The 17412-nt window shown below is 39.0% G+C and overlaps 1 protein-coding gene and 1 long non-coding RNA gene across 2 annotated transcripts; both read right to left on the bottom strand.

The window, feature by feature from the left end:
* Nucleotides 1-472: 472 nt before the first annotated feature.
* LOC134826004 (uncharacterized) lies at nucleotides 473-8699 on the bottom strand. Its single transcript, XR_010161646.1, has 3 exons — nucleotides 8642-8699; nucleotides 1205-2074; nucleotides 473-1031 (listed from the first exon to the last, which is right to left on the bottom strand). It is a non-coding gene; the product is annotated as an uncharacterized LOC134826004 (long non-coding RNA).
* Nucleotides 8700-11845: 3146 nt separating this feature from the next.
* Nucleotides 11846-14876, bottom strand: LOC134821082 (guanine nucleotide-binding protein G(i) subunit alpha-2-like). Its single transcript, XM_063831753.1, has 3 exons — nucleotides 14437-14876; nucleotide 14071; nucleotides 11846-12472 (listed from the first exon to the last, which is right to left on the bottom strand). Exons 1-3 carry the CDS (start codon nucleotides 14874-14876, stop codon nucleotides 11846-11848), a joined length of 1068 nt encoding a protein of 355 aa, XP_063687823.1.
* Nucleotides 14877-17412: the final 2536 nt, after the last annotated feature.

A 17412-nucleotide genomic window follows, 5' to 3' on the forward strand; every position in this document is an offset into this window, starting at 1 on the left:
ATTGTCCATTGGAGAATGAAACTGTTGAATAATTTGAGGGATCATTGACTGAGGAATGAGGGTGAACTTGAGTAATCAGTACATGAACATTATTGGTGTAGTACATTAGGCCCATGCCCCATATTGACGGGTTTTTTCTAGTTTTTTCTAATTTAATATTCTAGTTATTACTTATTCAAATTGTTCAATTATAATGTAAATGAAAGTTGCAGCTTTCAATATGAGAATACCAGTTTTGGTCCCGGTCAAATCCCGGTCATCCCGAAAAAATTGTATTGTTGGTCCCGGTCCTGGTAAGATAGAAATCCCAGAAATTATTGGTCCCGGTCACGGTAAATTGATAATCTCTGTCCCGGTCCCGGTCAAGTCACATTTTGTATCCCGGTCCCGGTCCCGGTCAGGCCTAAAATCATGTCCCGGTCACCTCCTGATCTGAAGTTTGATGACTAGAAAACAGTGAATACAATTAATGTTTATTAATATTATTATCGAACTTCATATTATATTGTTTATCCTAAGTAAAGATCTGATAACTCTACAACAGGGATCGGTTAAACTATAAATGGAAACAATTTAAATACTGAAACATAAACTAGTGTTAACATATCTATAATACGTTAACTTAAAACTTAATTACATCAACTTGCAAGATTTAAAAAATGTTCCCTATAAAATACAGAGGCAATATCAAATATGGCACAGTTCAGTCAAATGAAAAAATCTGTTTGTTGATGGCACTGAAGAATATTTTGAAAAAAGCTACGATGAAAGTTGAAGGAACAGTTAAAGGAACACTATACCAATTTCAGAATGTAAATTTTCGTGTTTAAATATCATACTTTATAAGGTATAAAGTTTCGTATTATTAATCAAAAGTTGGTGTAATATCACACGTAACACGTTTTAGATATTAAACAGAAGAAAGTTTTTTGTCCTAGATCAAGAGCTGCTCATTTCTCACAAGCAGTGTGGTCGGGGTTCTGTTCTTCGATTCTTGCTGCCTTTGTCTTTCGCACGCAAGTAGGAGTACCCTGAGGATTAGAGGCAATAATAATAATAACGCTTTATTTGTATACCGCTTAGGCCGTATAATCAACCATGAATTATTAAAATTTTATAGTTCTACAATTGGAACCTGCGACTTGTTTTGCAGTGAATCACAATCCAGACGAAATGTGTAATTTTAAAAAGTATAGGTACACACCTGTCCGTAGTTTCTCGTACATCACGCGTGACGTCCGGCTAGAAGGAGTTTCTCCCAGGTCTGCTGTCTAGGAAGAGAGAATGGGAGATGAGAGCTGTTTGACCTTTATGACTTCACTTAACAGCCAGAGGTGCCATAAGCTAACTCGTCGTAAATTGCGAGCTCTGGCAGGTATCCTCGGGTGATTGTCAGATGAGATGGTGGTCCAAAAGAAACTGCTGGGAGCCTGACAGAAAACCGTATTGCAAGCCCCGAAACGGTGTCAGGTTTGTGACTGAAGATTCTGATCAAGCTCAGGGTTGAGTCTACACAGTGTCGCCACTTGCCGATGCCAGTTGATGCGACAGGACACTGATTTAAGTGGGAAGTTGTGTCTAAGAAACAGCGTGTGGTTCGGGTGCCGGTTGAACGCATGTAATAGGGAGGGTATATCCGTATTTCGCTGCTAGGAGGTGGTCCGCAGATTGCGTGAAGATGCCTACTTTTAAACCTATCAATAGGTTCAATAGGTAGGTGCTAGTGATGCAGTCCTTGACCCGGAAGCTAAGGCTTCCCCGTTTCTCGCTCATTTGTGCTCCGATGTTCTTGTGACCTCTGCAGGGGTCAAGTGCAGGATGAGGGACATGGCCGACCAGGAGAAGGTTGTTTTTGAGAGGTATTTTTATACAGTTTAACTGTATCATTACCCTTGGAAATCTCTCGACCCAAACGATGCCAAATTCTGCCTCCGAGCACAAGTACTTTGTAGGGGGTCAGCGAGTCATTTCATGTCTATTGTTCAATGTCGTTGAGTACAGGGGAAGTTAGCTGCTGTCTACTGCCGTTATTCTCCAATTCTTAGAGTTCGTCTTTCGCACGTGAGTAAGTTTCCTGGGGAAAATAAATAGTCAACCAAAAATTATTAATAATAAACATAGATGGACTTCCCACAATTATAACCAGTAAATCTGACACCTGCTAGCTGGCGTAAATTTTAAATTTAACACGCAGTGCGCGCGCCGCGCGCTAAAAATATCTCAAATTTGAAAACTGATGTGGTTCTTATTACCGAAAATCGAATTCGCGCCAGCCGCAGAAGATGAATCCGAGATTTTGGAAACATTTGAGACAACTTCTGAAACATGTTTTTCGGCTGTATATGTCCGTGAACTGAGTGGGATTTGCCCTGGTATGATAGAGCATGTGTACTAACATTTTCAGCCTCCTGTGAAATATTTCTATGATTCATAGAATGAACGAAATGAACAAAAAATGAACATTATCCTAGAATTGCCTAAAATAAGCTGAAACCGATTGGTATCGGTTGGTATTGATACCACAAGTGTCCCTAAGAAGTTTGGTTAGCCTAACACGTTCAGAAATGGCTCTAAGGCAATGTTTTCATTTTGGTTTCAGAGTAGTTGAAATAGTGGTTCAAACATTTGAGACAAATTTGAAAACACGCTTTTGTAGCCGTATTTATGGTTGTACTGACTTGAAATCTATCTGGTATGGTAGAGGGACACGTGTACTAACATTTGCAGCCACTTAGAAGTGTAAAATACTCCCCTGGTTCATGGAATGAACGAAATGAACACAAAATGAACATTTCCCTAGAATCCCCTGAATTGGGCTAAAACCGATTGGAATCGATCGGTTTTGATACCAGGAGTGTCCCTGAGAAGTTTGGTGTGATAATCATGTTCAGAAAGGGCTCTGGGGCAATGTTTCCATTTTGGTTTCAGAGTAGTTGAGATCGTGGAAACATTTGAGACAAAAGTGTGACAAGGCTTTTACAGCCGTATTTATGGTTGTACTGACTTGGAATCTATCTGGTATGGTAGAGGGACAGGTCTACTAACATTTCCAGCCACTTAGAAGTGTAAAATACTCCCCTGGTTCATGGAATGAACGAAATGAACACAAAATGAACATTTCCCTAGAATCCCCTGAATTGGGCTAAAACCGATTGGAATCGATCGGTATTGATACCAGGAGTGTCCCTGAGAAGTTTGGTGTGCCTAGCATGTTCAGAAAGGACTCTGGGGCAATGTTTCCATTTTGGTTTCAGAGTAGTTGAAATAGTGGTTCAAACATTTGAGACAAATTTGAAAACACGCTTTTGTAGCCGTATTTATGGTTGTACTGACTTGAAATCTATCTGGTATGGTAGAGGGACACGTGTACTAACATTTGCAGCCACTTAGAAGTGTAAAATACTCCCCTGGTTCATGGAATGAACGAAATGAACACAAAATGAACATTTTCCTAGAATCCCCTGAATTGAACTAAAACCGATTGGGATCGATCGGTATTGATACCAGGAGTGTCCCATAAGAACACGAACATCGGCTCTCATTGATACCACATGCCATAAGAACACGAACATCGGCTCTCATTAATGCCACATGCCATGAGAACACGAACATCGGCTCTCATTAATGCCACATGCCATGAGAACACGAACATCGGCTCTCATTAATGCCACATGCCATGAGAACACGAACATCGGCTCTCATTAATGCCACATGCCATGAGAACACGAACATCGGCCCTCGTTAATACCACATGCCATAAGAACACGAATAACGGCCAATCAATACCACACAATCTGTTCATGACGTGATCTGTACAATTACAAGATCTGATCAGAGAATGATAACGTACATGATGCTTACTTGAGCAGCATCAGCTTGTTATCCCTGTCACCGGACGAAGGGGTATAAAGGATATCACGACGAGGATCATTTATTTTACCCACCATCTTTACAGCTTTCACTACAACATCTCAGACAGTTACAACACGAAAGCACCTACCCCTTATTCCTTGGTCAGGAATGTACTTTACTACTACTTCTTCTACCCTCCTTCCTTGCTCGGGAACGTAGCTTTCTGCCAGTGGCGTAACAACCGCCCCTGCTAACCCTGCTATCAAATGTTTCCACGATCTCAACTACTCTGAAACCAAAATGGAAACATTGCCCCAGAGCCCTTTCTGAACATGCTAGCACACCAAACTTCTCAGGGACACTCCTGGTATCAATACCGATCGATTCCAATCGGTTTTAGCCCAATTCAGGGGATTCTAGGAAATGTTCATTTTGTGTTCATTTCGTTCATTCCATGAACCAGGGGAGTATTTTGCACTTCTAAGTGGCTGGAAATGTTAGGACATGTGTCCCTCTATCATACCAGATAGATTCCAAGTCAGTACAAGCATAAATACGGCTGTAAAAGCCTTGTCACACTTTTGTCTCAAATGTTTCCACCATCTCAACTACTCTGAAACCAAAATGGAAACATTGCCCCAGAGCCCTTTCTGAACATGCTAGGCACACCAAACTTCTCAGGGACACTCCTGGTATCAATACCGATCGATTCCAATCGGTTTTAGCCCAATTCAGGGGATTCTAGGGAAATGTTCATTTTGTGTTCATTTCGTTCATTCCATGAACCAGGGGAGTATTTTACACTTCTAAGTGGCTGGAAATGTTAGTACACGTGTCCCTCTACCATACCAGATAGATTCCAAGTCAGTACAACCATAAATACGGCTGTAAAAGCCTTGTCACACTTTTGTCTCAAATGTTTCCACGATCTCAACTACTCTGAAACCAAAATGGAAACATTGCCCCAGAGTCCTTTCTGAACATGCTAGGCACACCAAACTTCTCAGGGACACTCCTGGTATCAATACCGATCGATTCCAATCGGTTTTAGCCCAATTCAGGGGATTCTAGGGAAATGTTCATTTTGTGTTCATTTCGTTCATTCCATGAACCAGGGGAGTATTTTGCACTTCTAAGTGGCTGGAAATGTTAGTACACGTGTCCCTCTACCATACCAGATAGATTTCAAGTCAGTACAACCATAAATACGGCTGTAAAAGCCTTGTCACACTTTTGTCTCAATTCTGTCTCATGTTTCCAAAATGTTTCCAAAATCTCGGATTCATGAACTCGCCAGCCGCCATCAGAAGATGCAGTAGATGAATTCATAAATTTGGAACATGGGCACATCACAGTATTGGCCGTATTTGAGTGCTGGGAAGGCTCAGTTCGGATTTCTAAGATGGATATAGCCGTAAGCTAGGCCTAGGAACCATAAAAAGTCGTATGGAATGACCAGAAATGAACGAAAATGAACATTCTTCTCAAAGTGCTCAGAATGGTTTAAAATGGGTCGGAAAGTGTTTATATTAGTCCTAGGACCACTCAAACCAAGTTTGAGAATCATTGCATGTCTAGAACCGATGTTACCAATGTTCCAAAATGTCCCAATTTTGGCACAACAATCCTCCTGAGAAGCCAGATTTTTGGAACATGGGCACATCGAAGTATTGGCTGTATTTAAGTGCTGGGAAGCCTCAATTCGGTTTTCTAAGATGGATGTAGGTAAAAACTAGGCCTAAGAGCCATCAAAACTCAAATAACATTACCCAGGTTCATGGAATGTATGGAAAATGAACAAAAATGAAAATAGTAGTTGAGATGGTGGAAACATTTGATACAATTTTGGAAACATGCTTTTACAGCCGTATTTATGCTTGTACTGACTTGGACACGTTCATAAAAAGGTGGCACTAGAGATTGATTTTTCACTGCCAAAATTGTGTGAAGCATTTTAAAATACTTGTATCTCAAGGAGTATGCTATGAAAGTTAACCAAATTTTAATGTGGTCCAAAAAGATTCAAATGTCACATAATAAAGTCATTCATCTCTTTATATCTGTTAATTGTGCAGATATGAGCCAGAAATCACAAAATATTCATTTCTTGCACCTCTAATGATGAATTTACATTCTGTGAGTGTGTCCTGCTTCTCAATGTGATTATTGAACCTTTTTGAGATAGCTGAGTGTTAAAAGTGCAAAGAATCACCGGTTAAATGTGCAGTTACGATGCAATTATCACATACAGGGTTAATTCTGACTAAGTATTTTAGAATGATGAATGTGATATGAATATCAACGGAATGATTGTAACAATGAACTCTATCAATCACAATTATATCATGCTAACTAATATTTAGAGAATTTAGATGGTTAAAAGTGCCATGAGTCAAAAATCACATAAATGAGCATGTATTGAAATGATGCTGTATCAGGGGAATGTACACTGTCCATTTGAACACTGTCCATTAGTACTCCGATGAAAAAGCGATGAATGTCGATTTGCCGTGATTCTAGCTTTGTGTGTTATTGTGTGATTTCAATGCACGGCAATGAAGGGACTCAGGTACCACGATCTGGCAGACAAACATGTCTGAACAGACATAGCGAGTCAGATCTGGTTCAGGAAATTTTATCGTTAAAGAGATATTCATATTTCATATGAATCAATACTCAGGTTTCTAATCAAACCCCGGGACTCGCCCGGGGTTTGATTATGATACTTTGAGGAATGACATTTGATTTATAAGTTGATTTCAAATCCCCTATGGGTACCAGAAATACTGGTTTCACAACAACAACATCACTTTTTGGCTCTATATCAGGTTGGTATTCATAGTAAATCTGCAGTAATTTGTTGTGACACTGCACTTGTTTATGGTCATGGAGAAGTTCGTTATTAGAGTAATAGTGGAATCAATAATCACAAAACACTGATTTTAAACTGATTAAACTAGGCAAGTACTTTTACTACTCAAGCCATGATAATTTTGTCTCCATACTGTGACAAATGAATCAATCAGTTACGTATAATACTTAATTGAATTTTTGAAATGTGATTATCGATTCATTACCTTTCTTTTCAAAATGTCATTACAACTTGAACATTACATATAATTCAATTGTCATACTTTAAAGAAAATTACATAGTTGGTAGCCAGATTTGTGTGATTTTTGAATCATTTAACCACCCAGATCAAAAATTATCGCTCAAAGGCCTTCAATATGGTATAAGCTTAGACATGGATTCAAAAATCACATAATAAGAACCATAGAATGGATATATGTTGTCATATTGTGCACTTAATTTAAGGCTTACTATAGTGAGACTTAATAGCGCACCAATAACGAAAATGTGATTTTTGAATCATATTAACTGGTTTTAATACTATTTAATACTATTTTGTACCCTAAAAAATGATAGAAAGCCAATAAAAACGTAAGATGATTCAATAATCACTGCTCAAAATAGGCTCATTTCCAATGTTTAAGTTGTGATTTTTGAATCATTTTGGCACCAAAAACAATTTCAGATAAGACATTTTATTCCTTACATGCATTATAGTCACCATATCAATTTTGGTGTCTTTGTGAATAGTACTTTTCAGATTATCTAGTGTCGATTCATCTTGCATTTCTAATTGTGTGATTTTTGAATCATTGGCACACAAATAACGATAACTCCTGTGATATAAGCACTACAGACTCCGTGATTTCAGGATCATGAAATTTAATCGAATTTCTAAAGGTATAGATAGATATATCAACCAACAAAGAGCAATGACCATTTTTAAAACTCATTTAAAAAAAATCAATCTCTAGTGCCACCTTTTTTTGAACGTGTCCACTTGGAATCTATCTGGTATGGTAGAAGGACACGTGTACTAACATTTCCAGCCACTTAGAAGTGCAAAATACTCCCCTGGTTCATGGAATGAATGAAATGAACACAAAATGAACATTTCCCTAGAATCCCCTGAATTGGGCTAAAACCGATTGGAATCGGTCGGTATTGATACCAGGAGTGTCCCTGAGAAGTTTGGTGTGCCTAGCATGTTCAGAAAGGGCTCTGGGGCAATGTTTCTATTTTGGTTTCAGAGTAGTTGAGATGGTGGAAACAATTGACACAAATTTAGAAACATGCTTTTTAGCGGTAATTATGCCTGGACTGGCATGGAATCGATATGGTATGGTAGAGGGGCATATTGTTTACTAACATGTTCAGCAACTCAGAAGTTTTTTTCTTTGAAATGTAATACTCCACCGAAGGGATAGGGTGCGTCAAGAATCATCCAGTTTCACATCGAAAGCACTATTTTCACACATCAAATTGTGACATTTTTTGTTCAACTTTAAAAAAACCTTTTTAGTGCAAAATGATCCCCTGGTTCATGAAATGAACAAAAATGAACTTTACCCTAAAATCGCCTAAACTGAGTTGAAGGCGATCAGAATCGATTGGTTTCGATACCAGGAGTGTCCTTGAAAAGTTTGGTGGCCCTAGCATCCTCAGAAAAGGCTTTGTGGGCAATGTTCCATTTTGGTTTCAGAGAAGTTGGGATTCTGGAACAGAATTGAGACAAATTTGGAACAGGCTTTTTGGGCAGTAATTATGCCTTGGCTGACTTAAAATCGATCTGGTATGGTGGAGGGGTATATTAACTACATTTTTGGGTGTTTTCAAATTTAAGATTTCAAAGCCAGATTTTCGGCTTAAGTTGGCTGGGACATGCCCAAATTGTATATGCTTTGATCGTGATCGGGTTTTCAAAAATAAACGATTTACCTTTCGCATATGATGGACTTTTTCCCGAAGGTGGGTATTTTATCCTTGTAGTTTTCCAGAGAAGGACGTAGTCTTTTCCACATCTCTGTCATCAGAGAAGTCCTCTCGAATAAACGGTCCCTGTTTGGCACTCCTGAGATAATTGACTGTCTTATACACAATGGTTTTACCGTTTACAACATTTGCAGTAATATTTATTACCGAATTTAATTAGAATTTAACCCATACATTTTAAACACATGAACTGCTGTATCAGTAACCATCAAAATACAGACAAACCTATGAATTTGATGTTTATCTTGTTAAGTGGGAGGTTAACCTCTTCTTGACACAAAATACCCAGTCGTCTCCTGAGATCTCCGACATGACAGAGGAAGCTACTGTCGAGTTCGATATTACAGCTAACCTAAGATAGTCAAACTGAGTGGGATCAATTTTAAGCATTACAAATCAGCAGTTATCAAGCAAATGTGATGAAAGAGCCATTATTGAATGTAAGGCAGATCTAGAGCTAGGAATGTGTTTCGGGGCATCGAAGAATAAGTATCTGTGTACTGTTCTTTACCATACCATTTAAACGATTTAATACATGGAAGTATCACAATAATATACTTTTTCAAAAACATAAACACATTTAAAAAAAGGCTCGAATGGGTTATCGATATTTCCATATAATGCAGGATTGAAATAATCTGTTTTGGAGTAATACGTTCAAATTCGATCCTGATCTACAAAAGTGTAACATGATAGCAAAATCCGCTGTGCTTTTCTATACTAGAACAAGTTTTAGTAGTCTCCAGCACATCACAGCTTAAAGGCAGTAACACTAAATCGATTACATTAAATAACCTCTCAAGATCATTTAGTAATATCTGTATTTCAATGTGCAACGAAACAGCTTCTATACTACTTTACTACTTCTATACTACTTTACTATCAACTAGATATAGGGTTTGAGCATTGAAGCTCTATGCTGTGAGCAGCAACGAAAAGAGATGGGAGTGCAATATATCGACTCACTTGTGAAAATAATGATTAAATCTCAAATCTCCTATTTACGATTTCTAACTGCGCGGCGTAGTGCGTACTTTGAAATCCAAATAAAAATTATTTTTGATCAAAATATTGGAAAACAAAATTACAACATGATTCAAATCTTGTGTAAAAAAATGTGATAAACAATATGCTGTTAAAAACTTTCGTGAAAAATTTTAAAAAGCATGATTTCCACCCGATTATGTGAAGTTATCATTTTTATGACTTTTACAGGTTATAATTTTTGTCAAGAGCTTAGCCATTTGTCAAAATTTAGGTCGTGGTATCATGTTTTGTGACTATACAATGAGATTATAATCCGTTGATGTATAATATCTTGGAGTTTATCAGGGGATAAAATTATTTGTAGGTTTATAAACTACCAAAACGCGCGCTGGGTTGGACTCGTTGTATAATAATAATGTATAACTATCAATACATGATACACGATAACGTAAAACTATATAAATCGATAACATATAAGATCAAATAAACCATATGGTACCAAGTTACATTAATTGATGAAATCTTTCCGTGTTTTAGAATAAAAATCCATACACAAATATTCCTAGCTTTAAATATGACACACATTATTACATGATAACGAATTGATTTAACGCGCATATGCAAAATATATTGTAATTGTATAAGAATCGACCTTGTTTTTTAAAGATTAGTCATTTAAAGTATCGATGAGAAAATCCCTGTACAAATAGCTTCTACTTATAATCCGATAGTTTATGTTGTATGATGCAATGAAAATACTCATACCGCGCGCGCAGCTTGAACTACGACATACGCAAGCGTTCAGTTGCAAATTATAAGGTCTACCGAAGTTTGTAGGGCGCGAAAAATTTTATGTTGACGTGCTCGCGCATTCTGAGTAGTCAGCTCGCGTTGGGTATATATCATTATCATCACTATGATATGAGTATGAGTATTGAGTATGACTTTGACCATTGTTAATGATCTGGCCCTTCACCTAACCACAAACCATGTGCTTTTACCTGAGGACCCCAGGCTATTATGTTCATTAACATTCGCGCCACTTCGGGCGCGCTTGTTTCACAAGTCAAGAAGAGGCGGGCGCGCGCTACTGCAAGCGCAAGGGCTCTGGATATGTGGATAGAGCAAATCTAGCCCGGCGCGCGCTACTTCGTAGCACTTGCCATCTGCATCGGGCCATTTCGAGAAGAAAGCGGCGCGCGCTACTTCGAAGAAATTCAGACGAGTGACATCCGTCAAAGTATGACTATGCAAATTGCAAACAAATTTCCAATGCAATTCTAATACATATGACATAATATCAATTCCTATTATAATACTTATTTTAAGTTCAATTCTAAATCTAATTCTATAAAAGAAATAAAATGCCCTAGTTTATCAATATCACTATCAGTCTTGTAGGTTTACAACCTACCAGGACGCGCGCCGAGTTGGACTCGTCGACGGTCCAATATATGGAACAGATATTTTACGAGTATCACCCGTTAATATCAGTCAGACCAAAAGTTTGTATGGATAAAATCTTTCTAAAGCTTGTACGTCATAACATAAAAGTAAAACTGTGCAGGCTGCTGAAACAAAGTTGTAAGTTTATAACCTACCAGGACGCGCGCCGAGCTGGACTCGTCGACTAATTTGAAACAAATATTTTACGAGTATCACCCGAAAAATCAAAGGAACAGCTCACAGGAAGCATGACACAGCAACTGAGCTGATTAGATTCGATTACTGTTCCTAAAACTATATAGATTTAGTAGTAATTAACACATAACAAATTGGGGCATACTTATTATGTAATATGTATTAGTATTACTAAAAGTCAACTACACTTACCTTATCAGACTTTATTTGCACGGGCATTAATTGGACGCTGTAAGCCCTTGCGTTCATTTTAATTTCCGTTAAAACAAGTTCCGACAAGGTAGTTAAATCCAGTCAAATAACGTTAAATAAGGTAACTCAAGTTGCACCTGTGTTTAAACAAACACGCATGTTTACACAGTTGTGTGAAGATTCTCCTCATGAAGTGTTTCCCAGTCCCTCTTAGTCTTCAGTTATAAATTGTTTGTGTTTGGATCCACTACTTCACTTGATAATGATAAGCGAAATTTTGGGTGGGTGGGTGATTAGTCAAAATCGGAAATTTGCTACAAAGAACACATTTTAAAACAGTCCACAGTCTTTCGTGTTATTCTTGATGATGATATCCGTTAATGCGTCAACGACCAACTGGGGGTTACTGGTGTCGGTAGCACAGGTAAAATATGTGCGAATTTTTCTGTTTTCGGTTCTGTTGAGGATTTCGTATTTACCTTGAATGTACTGACCAGCCTCTGTATATTCGTCAGCACCATTATACTCAGGGAAGCATATCTTTAGAGAAGACCTGGTTATTTTCTCCTCGAATAGATCTTTCTTATTCAGGAAAAGGAGAATTGATGCATCCGTAAACCATTTGTTATTACATATTGAATCAAAGAGCTTCATACTTTCGTGCATCCTGTTTGTTGCCTCATCTTCAGCCAGAACCAAATCATAGGCATTGAGTGATGCACAAAAGATGATAGCAGTTACTCCTTCAAAGCAATGGATCCACTTTCTTCTTTCAGATCTTTGACCACTAACATCAAATATGCGGTAATGTAAACCTTGGTGGGAAAAATTTTCTTCGACAATACCAGTTGTTTGCACTCTGCATCTTAACACATCTTGCTCATTAGGAATAAAGTTAGTTTCACAGATCCTATCCAAAGCATCTAGGTAGTATTTTGCTGAATCCATGAGTTGGTACTCTTTGGGTCACGAAATCCTTTCCGAACCTCCACGTGGTGTGGCCTGGTTGGCACTAACGGGTGGTGTGCTCTCTTGTTGAGTACAAAGGTTGGGCCTTGCCAACTCAAAGTTCCCATAGGAACCAGGAAGTCAACACTAACAGCTACCAAGCACCAGGAAATTTCTCTTTCAGATATCAGGTTACAAGATAGTACACACACAAATGACGATACATTAGACACAGATACCTAGCTCTAAGAGCTATTAAATCACCAGGAAATTCTCTTTCAGCTTTCAGGTCCCATCGAAGTCACCCACCACAGAGCTAGGGATTCCAATTCGCTCATCCTGACTACAAGGACACACTGATAATGAGTAGTCCTGGCACTTCTCCCTCCAGTAACCACTTTTCAGGTCTTTTCAGTTAAGACAGCTAATGCGTAAGGGCTGACACACGCTAGACACAGGCTCGTGATAAGACAGAATTAGGGATTTAAACTCTGACTACGAGGACACACTGATAGCGAGAATTCCTGGCACTTCTTCCTCCAGTAACCACTTTTCAGGGGACCGGGTTAGCTTTGCCACACTCTACAATCATCTAGTAGCAGCAGAGTTTGACTGACACCCTTACTGGTTCTATTCAGTTTCTACAGCGGAAGATCTCAACAGTTCATCTCGGACATCCTGCAGAGCTGCTTTTTCACAGCCTGCCCCATTACACGGGGAACCCTTAGATCTACAGTACCCTGGTGGCGAGCATAGCTCACTAAAGCATAGTGGACCTCTTTAGTTCTGAGACGCAAAGCTAACCGGATCAGGAATAAACATCAATGCAATGCTTAGGGGATGCAAATAGAACATACAATGTTTATCGAATGCATTACTCAATCTTTTGATTCATTTTTTTAGCTCGACGTTACATGGTAACATTTCAGGACTGACATTCCTCCCTCAGGTTAATTGAGGAAATCATACCCGCTATTTGCGTTATACATGGCAAGTATCTGGACTTATGATAACTTAGGATCTCCATCAATCATAAATTCCTCTCAGATTCCCAGGCTGCATTTAAAGCGCTTAACAGCACCAGTTTTAACTCCAGGTTCGTTCTGAACATCTCAGACCAACTCACTAGGTATTCACATCGAGTAGGACTTCGTTCCAGGACATTAAGGAGTATACGGTAAAGAACTAGCAGAAGAATTCGCAAGGGACGATCAATCCAACAACATCCCCATAGGACCAGAACCCTTCCTCCCAAATAGGCCACACTCAGTGACAAAGGGACATTCCACTTGTGATGTTCCTCCACAAATTAAATACAGGAACTTTTATTTTTCTGGAACTCACATCAGATGGCTAACATGGTCGCTTTCAGAATAGGTCACAGCCCACTAGTTTATTTTCAGAACGTGGCAAACAACGTCAACTTCAAGACGCAAGATTGCGAACACTTTACAGGAGAAGCAGCAACATCCCAGCACCTCCTCTACAAGTGCATCCAGATCATGACGTTCAGAATGAGAATAATTGGTAAACTCTACCTTAACAACAGTAAACTACATCATATCTTCAAATTTGTGGAACAGTCGACAAGACTGGATAGGGAAAACCCTTTTGGGTAACCTCCTTGGATTCTTCACCAGAAACTTTCGCTAAATCCCATACTAGGAACTCAACCTAGGCCCATCTCCGCATAGAGACATATCTCACAGGCTTTGACCTTGCTCGGAAGTCCCTTGTCTACCCGCAGAAGTACTACAACGGAAGTGGGTTTGCTCTGAGACAGGTAGTGACAGCTTCAAGACTCCAGGGGTCTGTTGCATTGATATTTATTATTTTATGATTTCGTATATACTTTGGGAGTCCTGGCGTGCAGCTAGCAGGAGTTGCATTCTGTGGGCACGGTGAGGAGGCCTCCATCTTAACGTAAGAGGCCAGAAACCGTTGACCAGAACAGAGAGAGAGAGAGTTGGTACTCATTGGAGCGCTGGAAGCACGCCTGAACACCCCCATCAGCCCACAAAGCCTTCATGACCTCAGGTGCACCATCAGGGAGTTGAGTTGCCGTTGTATCCAACAGCTCATAGGATAAGAGCTTTTCACCATCAGGTTTCCGTTCTGAGTTGGCAAATTCAACATGAGGCGTTATAGAGTTCATAGCTTGTAGAATGTTGCTGAGTGACACAAGAGCGTTATTTAGGATACAATTTATATACTTCTTTCGGCTCTCCTCGTTGTATCCTGACTTGTGGAAGATAACCATCTGCTTCATAACAGTTGATATGCCAGATTCTCTAGCCCCCAATAGCAGCAGCTTAACTTCTCTTGCCGACTCTTCAGCATCTTCCATGATTTGCTCCTCAAGCTGCTTACTGTACCTTTTTTCTGCGGTGTCGTCACCCCCGCAACATCCCATTGTGAACTTGTCAAAGAACAGGTTAACGCCACGGAAGATTTCATTTTATCAAAATTTGTTAATTCTCCAGAATGTTTGCAAGTAACCGGGTAACAAATCAATCGGTCAAGGGAACTCTCTAGAATGTGTGTAATTGATTTCAGGACACATGAGAGTGGTCAGAGCCGACTCGTTATGGAGAATCAACCGCCCTATTTGTGTTTCTAACAGCGCTATAACTATCACATAAACACCAAACACTGTTTCTGCATGTTTTGACCAGTAATAGGTCTGTATTATTAGTTAAATATCTGTTTGGTTGTGCTTGCTTGTTAAAAGTATGCTGATTTGTATCAAAATTACAACCGCACAGATTATAATACTCCACAATCAAAATATAAAATATTGCGAAAACCAGCTATAAATAGTTTACCTTGACATGAGCTCAGTATTGAGTAGCCATCACTTTGGCTTAAAGTTAAAGTATCGCTTTGAAGCATTTAATTAGTGATTGTCACTCTACACTCGACTGTCACGTGACTTTTTCATCCCGTTCTCTAGCTGGACCTGAACGGCTATTCGAAACCCTAACCCTCTAATTTGATCCCAACCATAACCCAATCCTTAACAAAAGCATATGCTGAAACCCTAACCCTTGCGAGAAATTAGACTAACTTCCTTACACGGTCATATCACGTGATCGAGACAGTTTTTCGCCAATATCTCGTCAGGAGGATTTTAACCCTATGTCATGGGGGTGATTCGGAATCAGCGTCCGAAAATACATCGATTGAAGTTGGTTTCAACTGTCGGGGGCCCTTTTAGAACAATCGAAGATCGACTGTAGAGTGATTTAGCACGCTCGTTTAGAACTACTGCAAAGTATTGCCATTGGTAACGGTAGCGAGATCATTATCTCCAAAACCAACATAACGACCTTTTCATGCTAGGATATTATTCCCTAATCACATTTATAACGACACAACCTGGCAGCCTGTATTTGTTACGTTTACATTTTACCTACTCCACAAAGCATGTTCTAGAAGGACCTGTAAGCTGTATACCGTAATAGTTTACTAAAATTTCCAACGTTCGTCTTGTCGGGATATCTTTTTAGATTGTTGCTATTTCGAGGGAGTCCTTATTCAGAAAAAAAAACTCTGTAAATTTGTTCGTCTCGGTGCAAAAGGAGATCTGTCCCTAAGACATTTCACCTGACTACCAAACCGAGCAAGGATATTTTAGAGGAAAAACGATTTAACTACTACGAAGACTAAATAATGTCAATTTTTATTACTGGGGACGAATTGACAGTCTCCACTGACTGTAAAACAAAATACATCTATACTGTCGCCATATCGGCTACAGGTCTTTGTCATAAACGAAACAAGCATAGGGCGAAAGAATTACGTTGAAAGAATCCACATTCCACATCATCACAAAGTGGGAACTTTTACTAAACTAGGAATTACAAAAGGTTTGTCAGTTTGTCACATCTTAAAATAGTAAACATATAAAACATATAACACATATAAAACATATAAAACATAATAGTATATAAATGATGAAAAATCCCAAGACTCGATTGACACAGCCGCTTCCTACGGTTTGTGACGGATATTTTTTGATGCGATAAAAACTGACTACCAAAGAATACTATTAGCTTCCTCCGTGTGACCACGGACTTTCTAGTTTGAATATAATATCATATTATCTGTATACATGCGAATTAGAATCATTTCAAAAACAGTGTACAATGAAATACTACGAATCTAGTGTTCAAATTTTTGCAATTTTAGTCATTATGCTACCATAAGCTTGATCGAAAAGGATTATAATTATAATACATAAAACTGAGTTGGCATCTACATAAAATATCATTATTTGTGTATGAGAAATATCAGACATTAATTGTAAAACAGTAAGCATAAAAACTGATCGTCTTTGTAAGGTAATCACCGACCGACATGTTACCGTGCCATCTTCCCACTACAACTCCATCTACCACCACAGCCATGTGTTCTCGATCTTCACTGCCTCGAGTTGCCCGATATTTATATCATCTTCGAAGGAGCACTGACTTTGAGATCCTTCAGAACGGTCTGCCGAGCAGTCGTGTGGGCTGGTTTCACCTTCAGTTCCGATCAGAGTAAAAAGATAGGCGCCGCTTGTAGTTCCTCCGTGATGTGTACCAGTACTGGTTTGTTGTATGATAGTGTACACTACATTTTCTCCTGAATAAGTTCAGATCAGAAAGGACCCTGGCAACTGATGTTTCCGTAGTAAATAGTTTGCAGATGATAAACGTACCCATAACTCTTATATCAATCTCGTTGCTTGGTTCGGGTTGAGCGTCATCACTCCAGACAGCAGAGCAGGAGTAAGAGCCTTCATCAGAGCCCTGTACCATTGTGATACTAGTCTCACATGAGAACTTGCCTCCTTCCAAACTGTTGGGTATCATACGGGTTATAATCTGACCATACAATATATATTACATTATACATTATGCGATATTAATCATAATTTAGCTTGAACTGTAAGTGACGCAGTTCAG

Source organism: Bolinopsis microptera, chromosome 1 (genome assembly GCF_026151205.1).
Source record: "Bolinopsis microptera isolate Bmic1 chromosome 1, MBARI_Bmic_1.0, whole genome shotgun sequence".
Classification (NCBI taxonomy): Eukaryota; Metazoa; Ctenophora; class Tentaculata; order Lobata; family Bolinopsidae; genus Bolinopsis; species Bolinopsis microptera.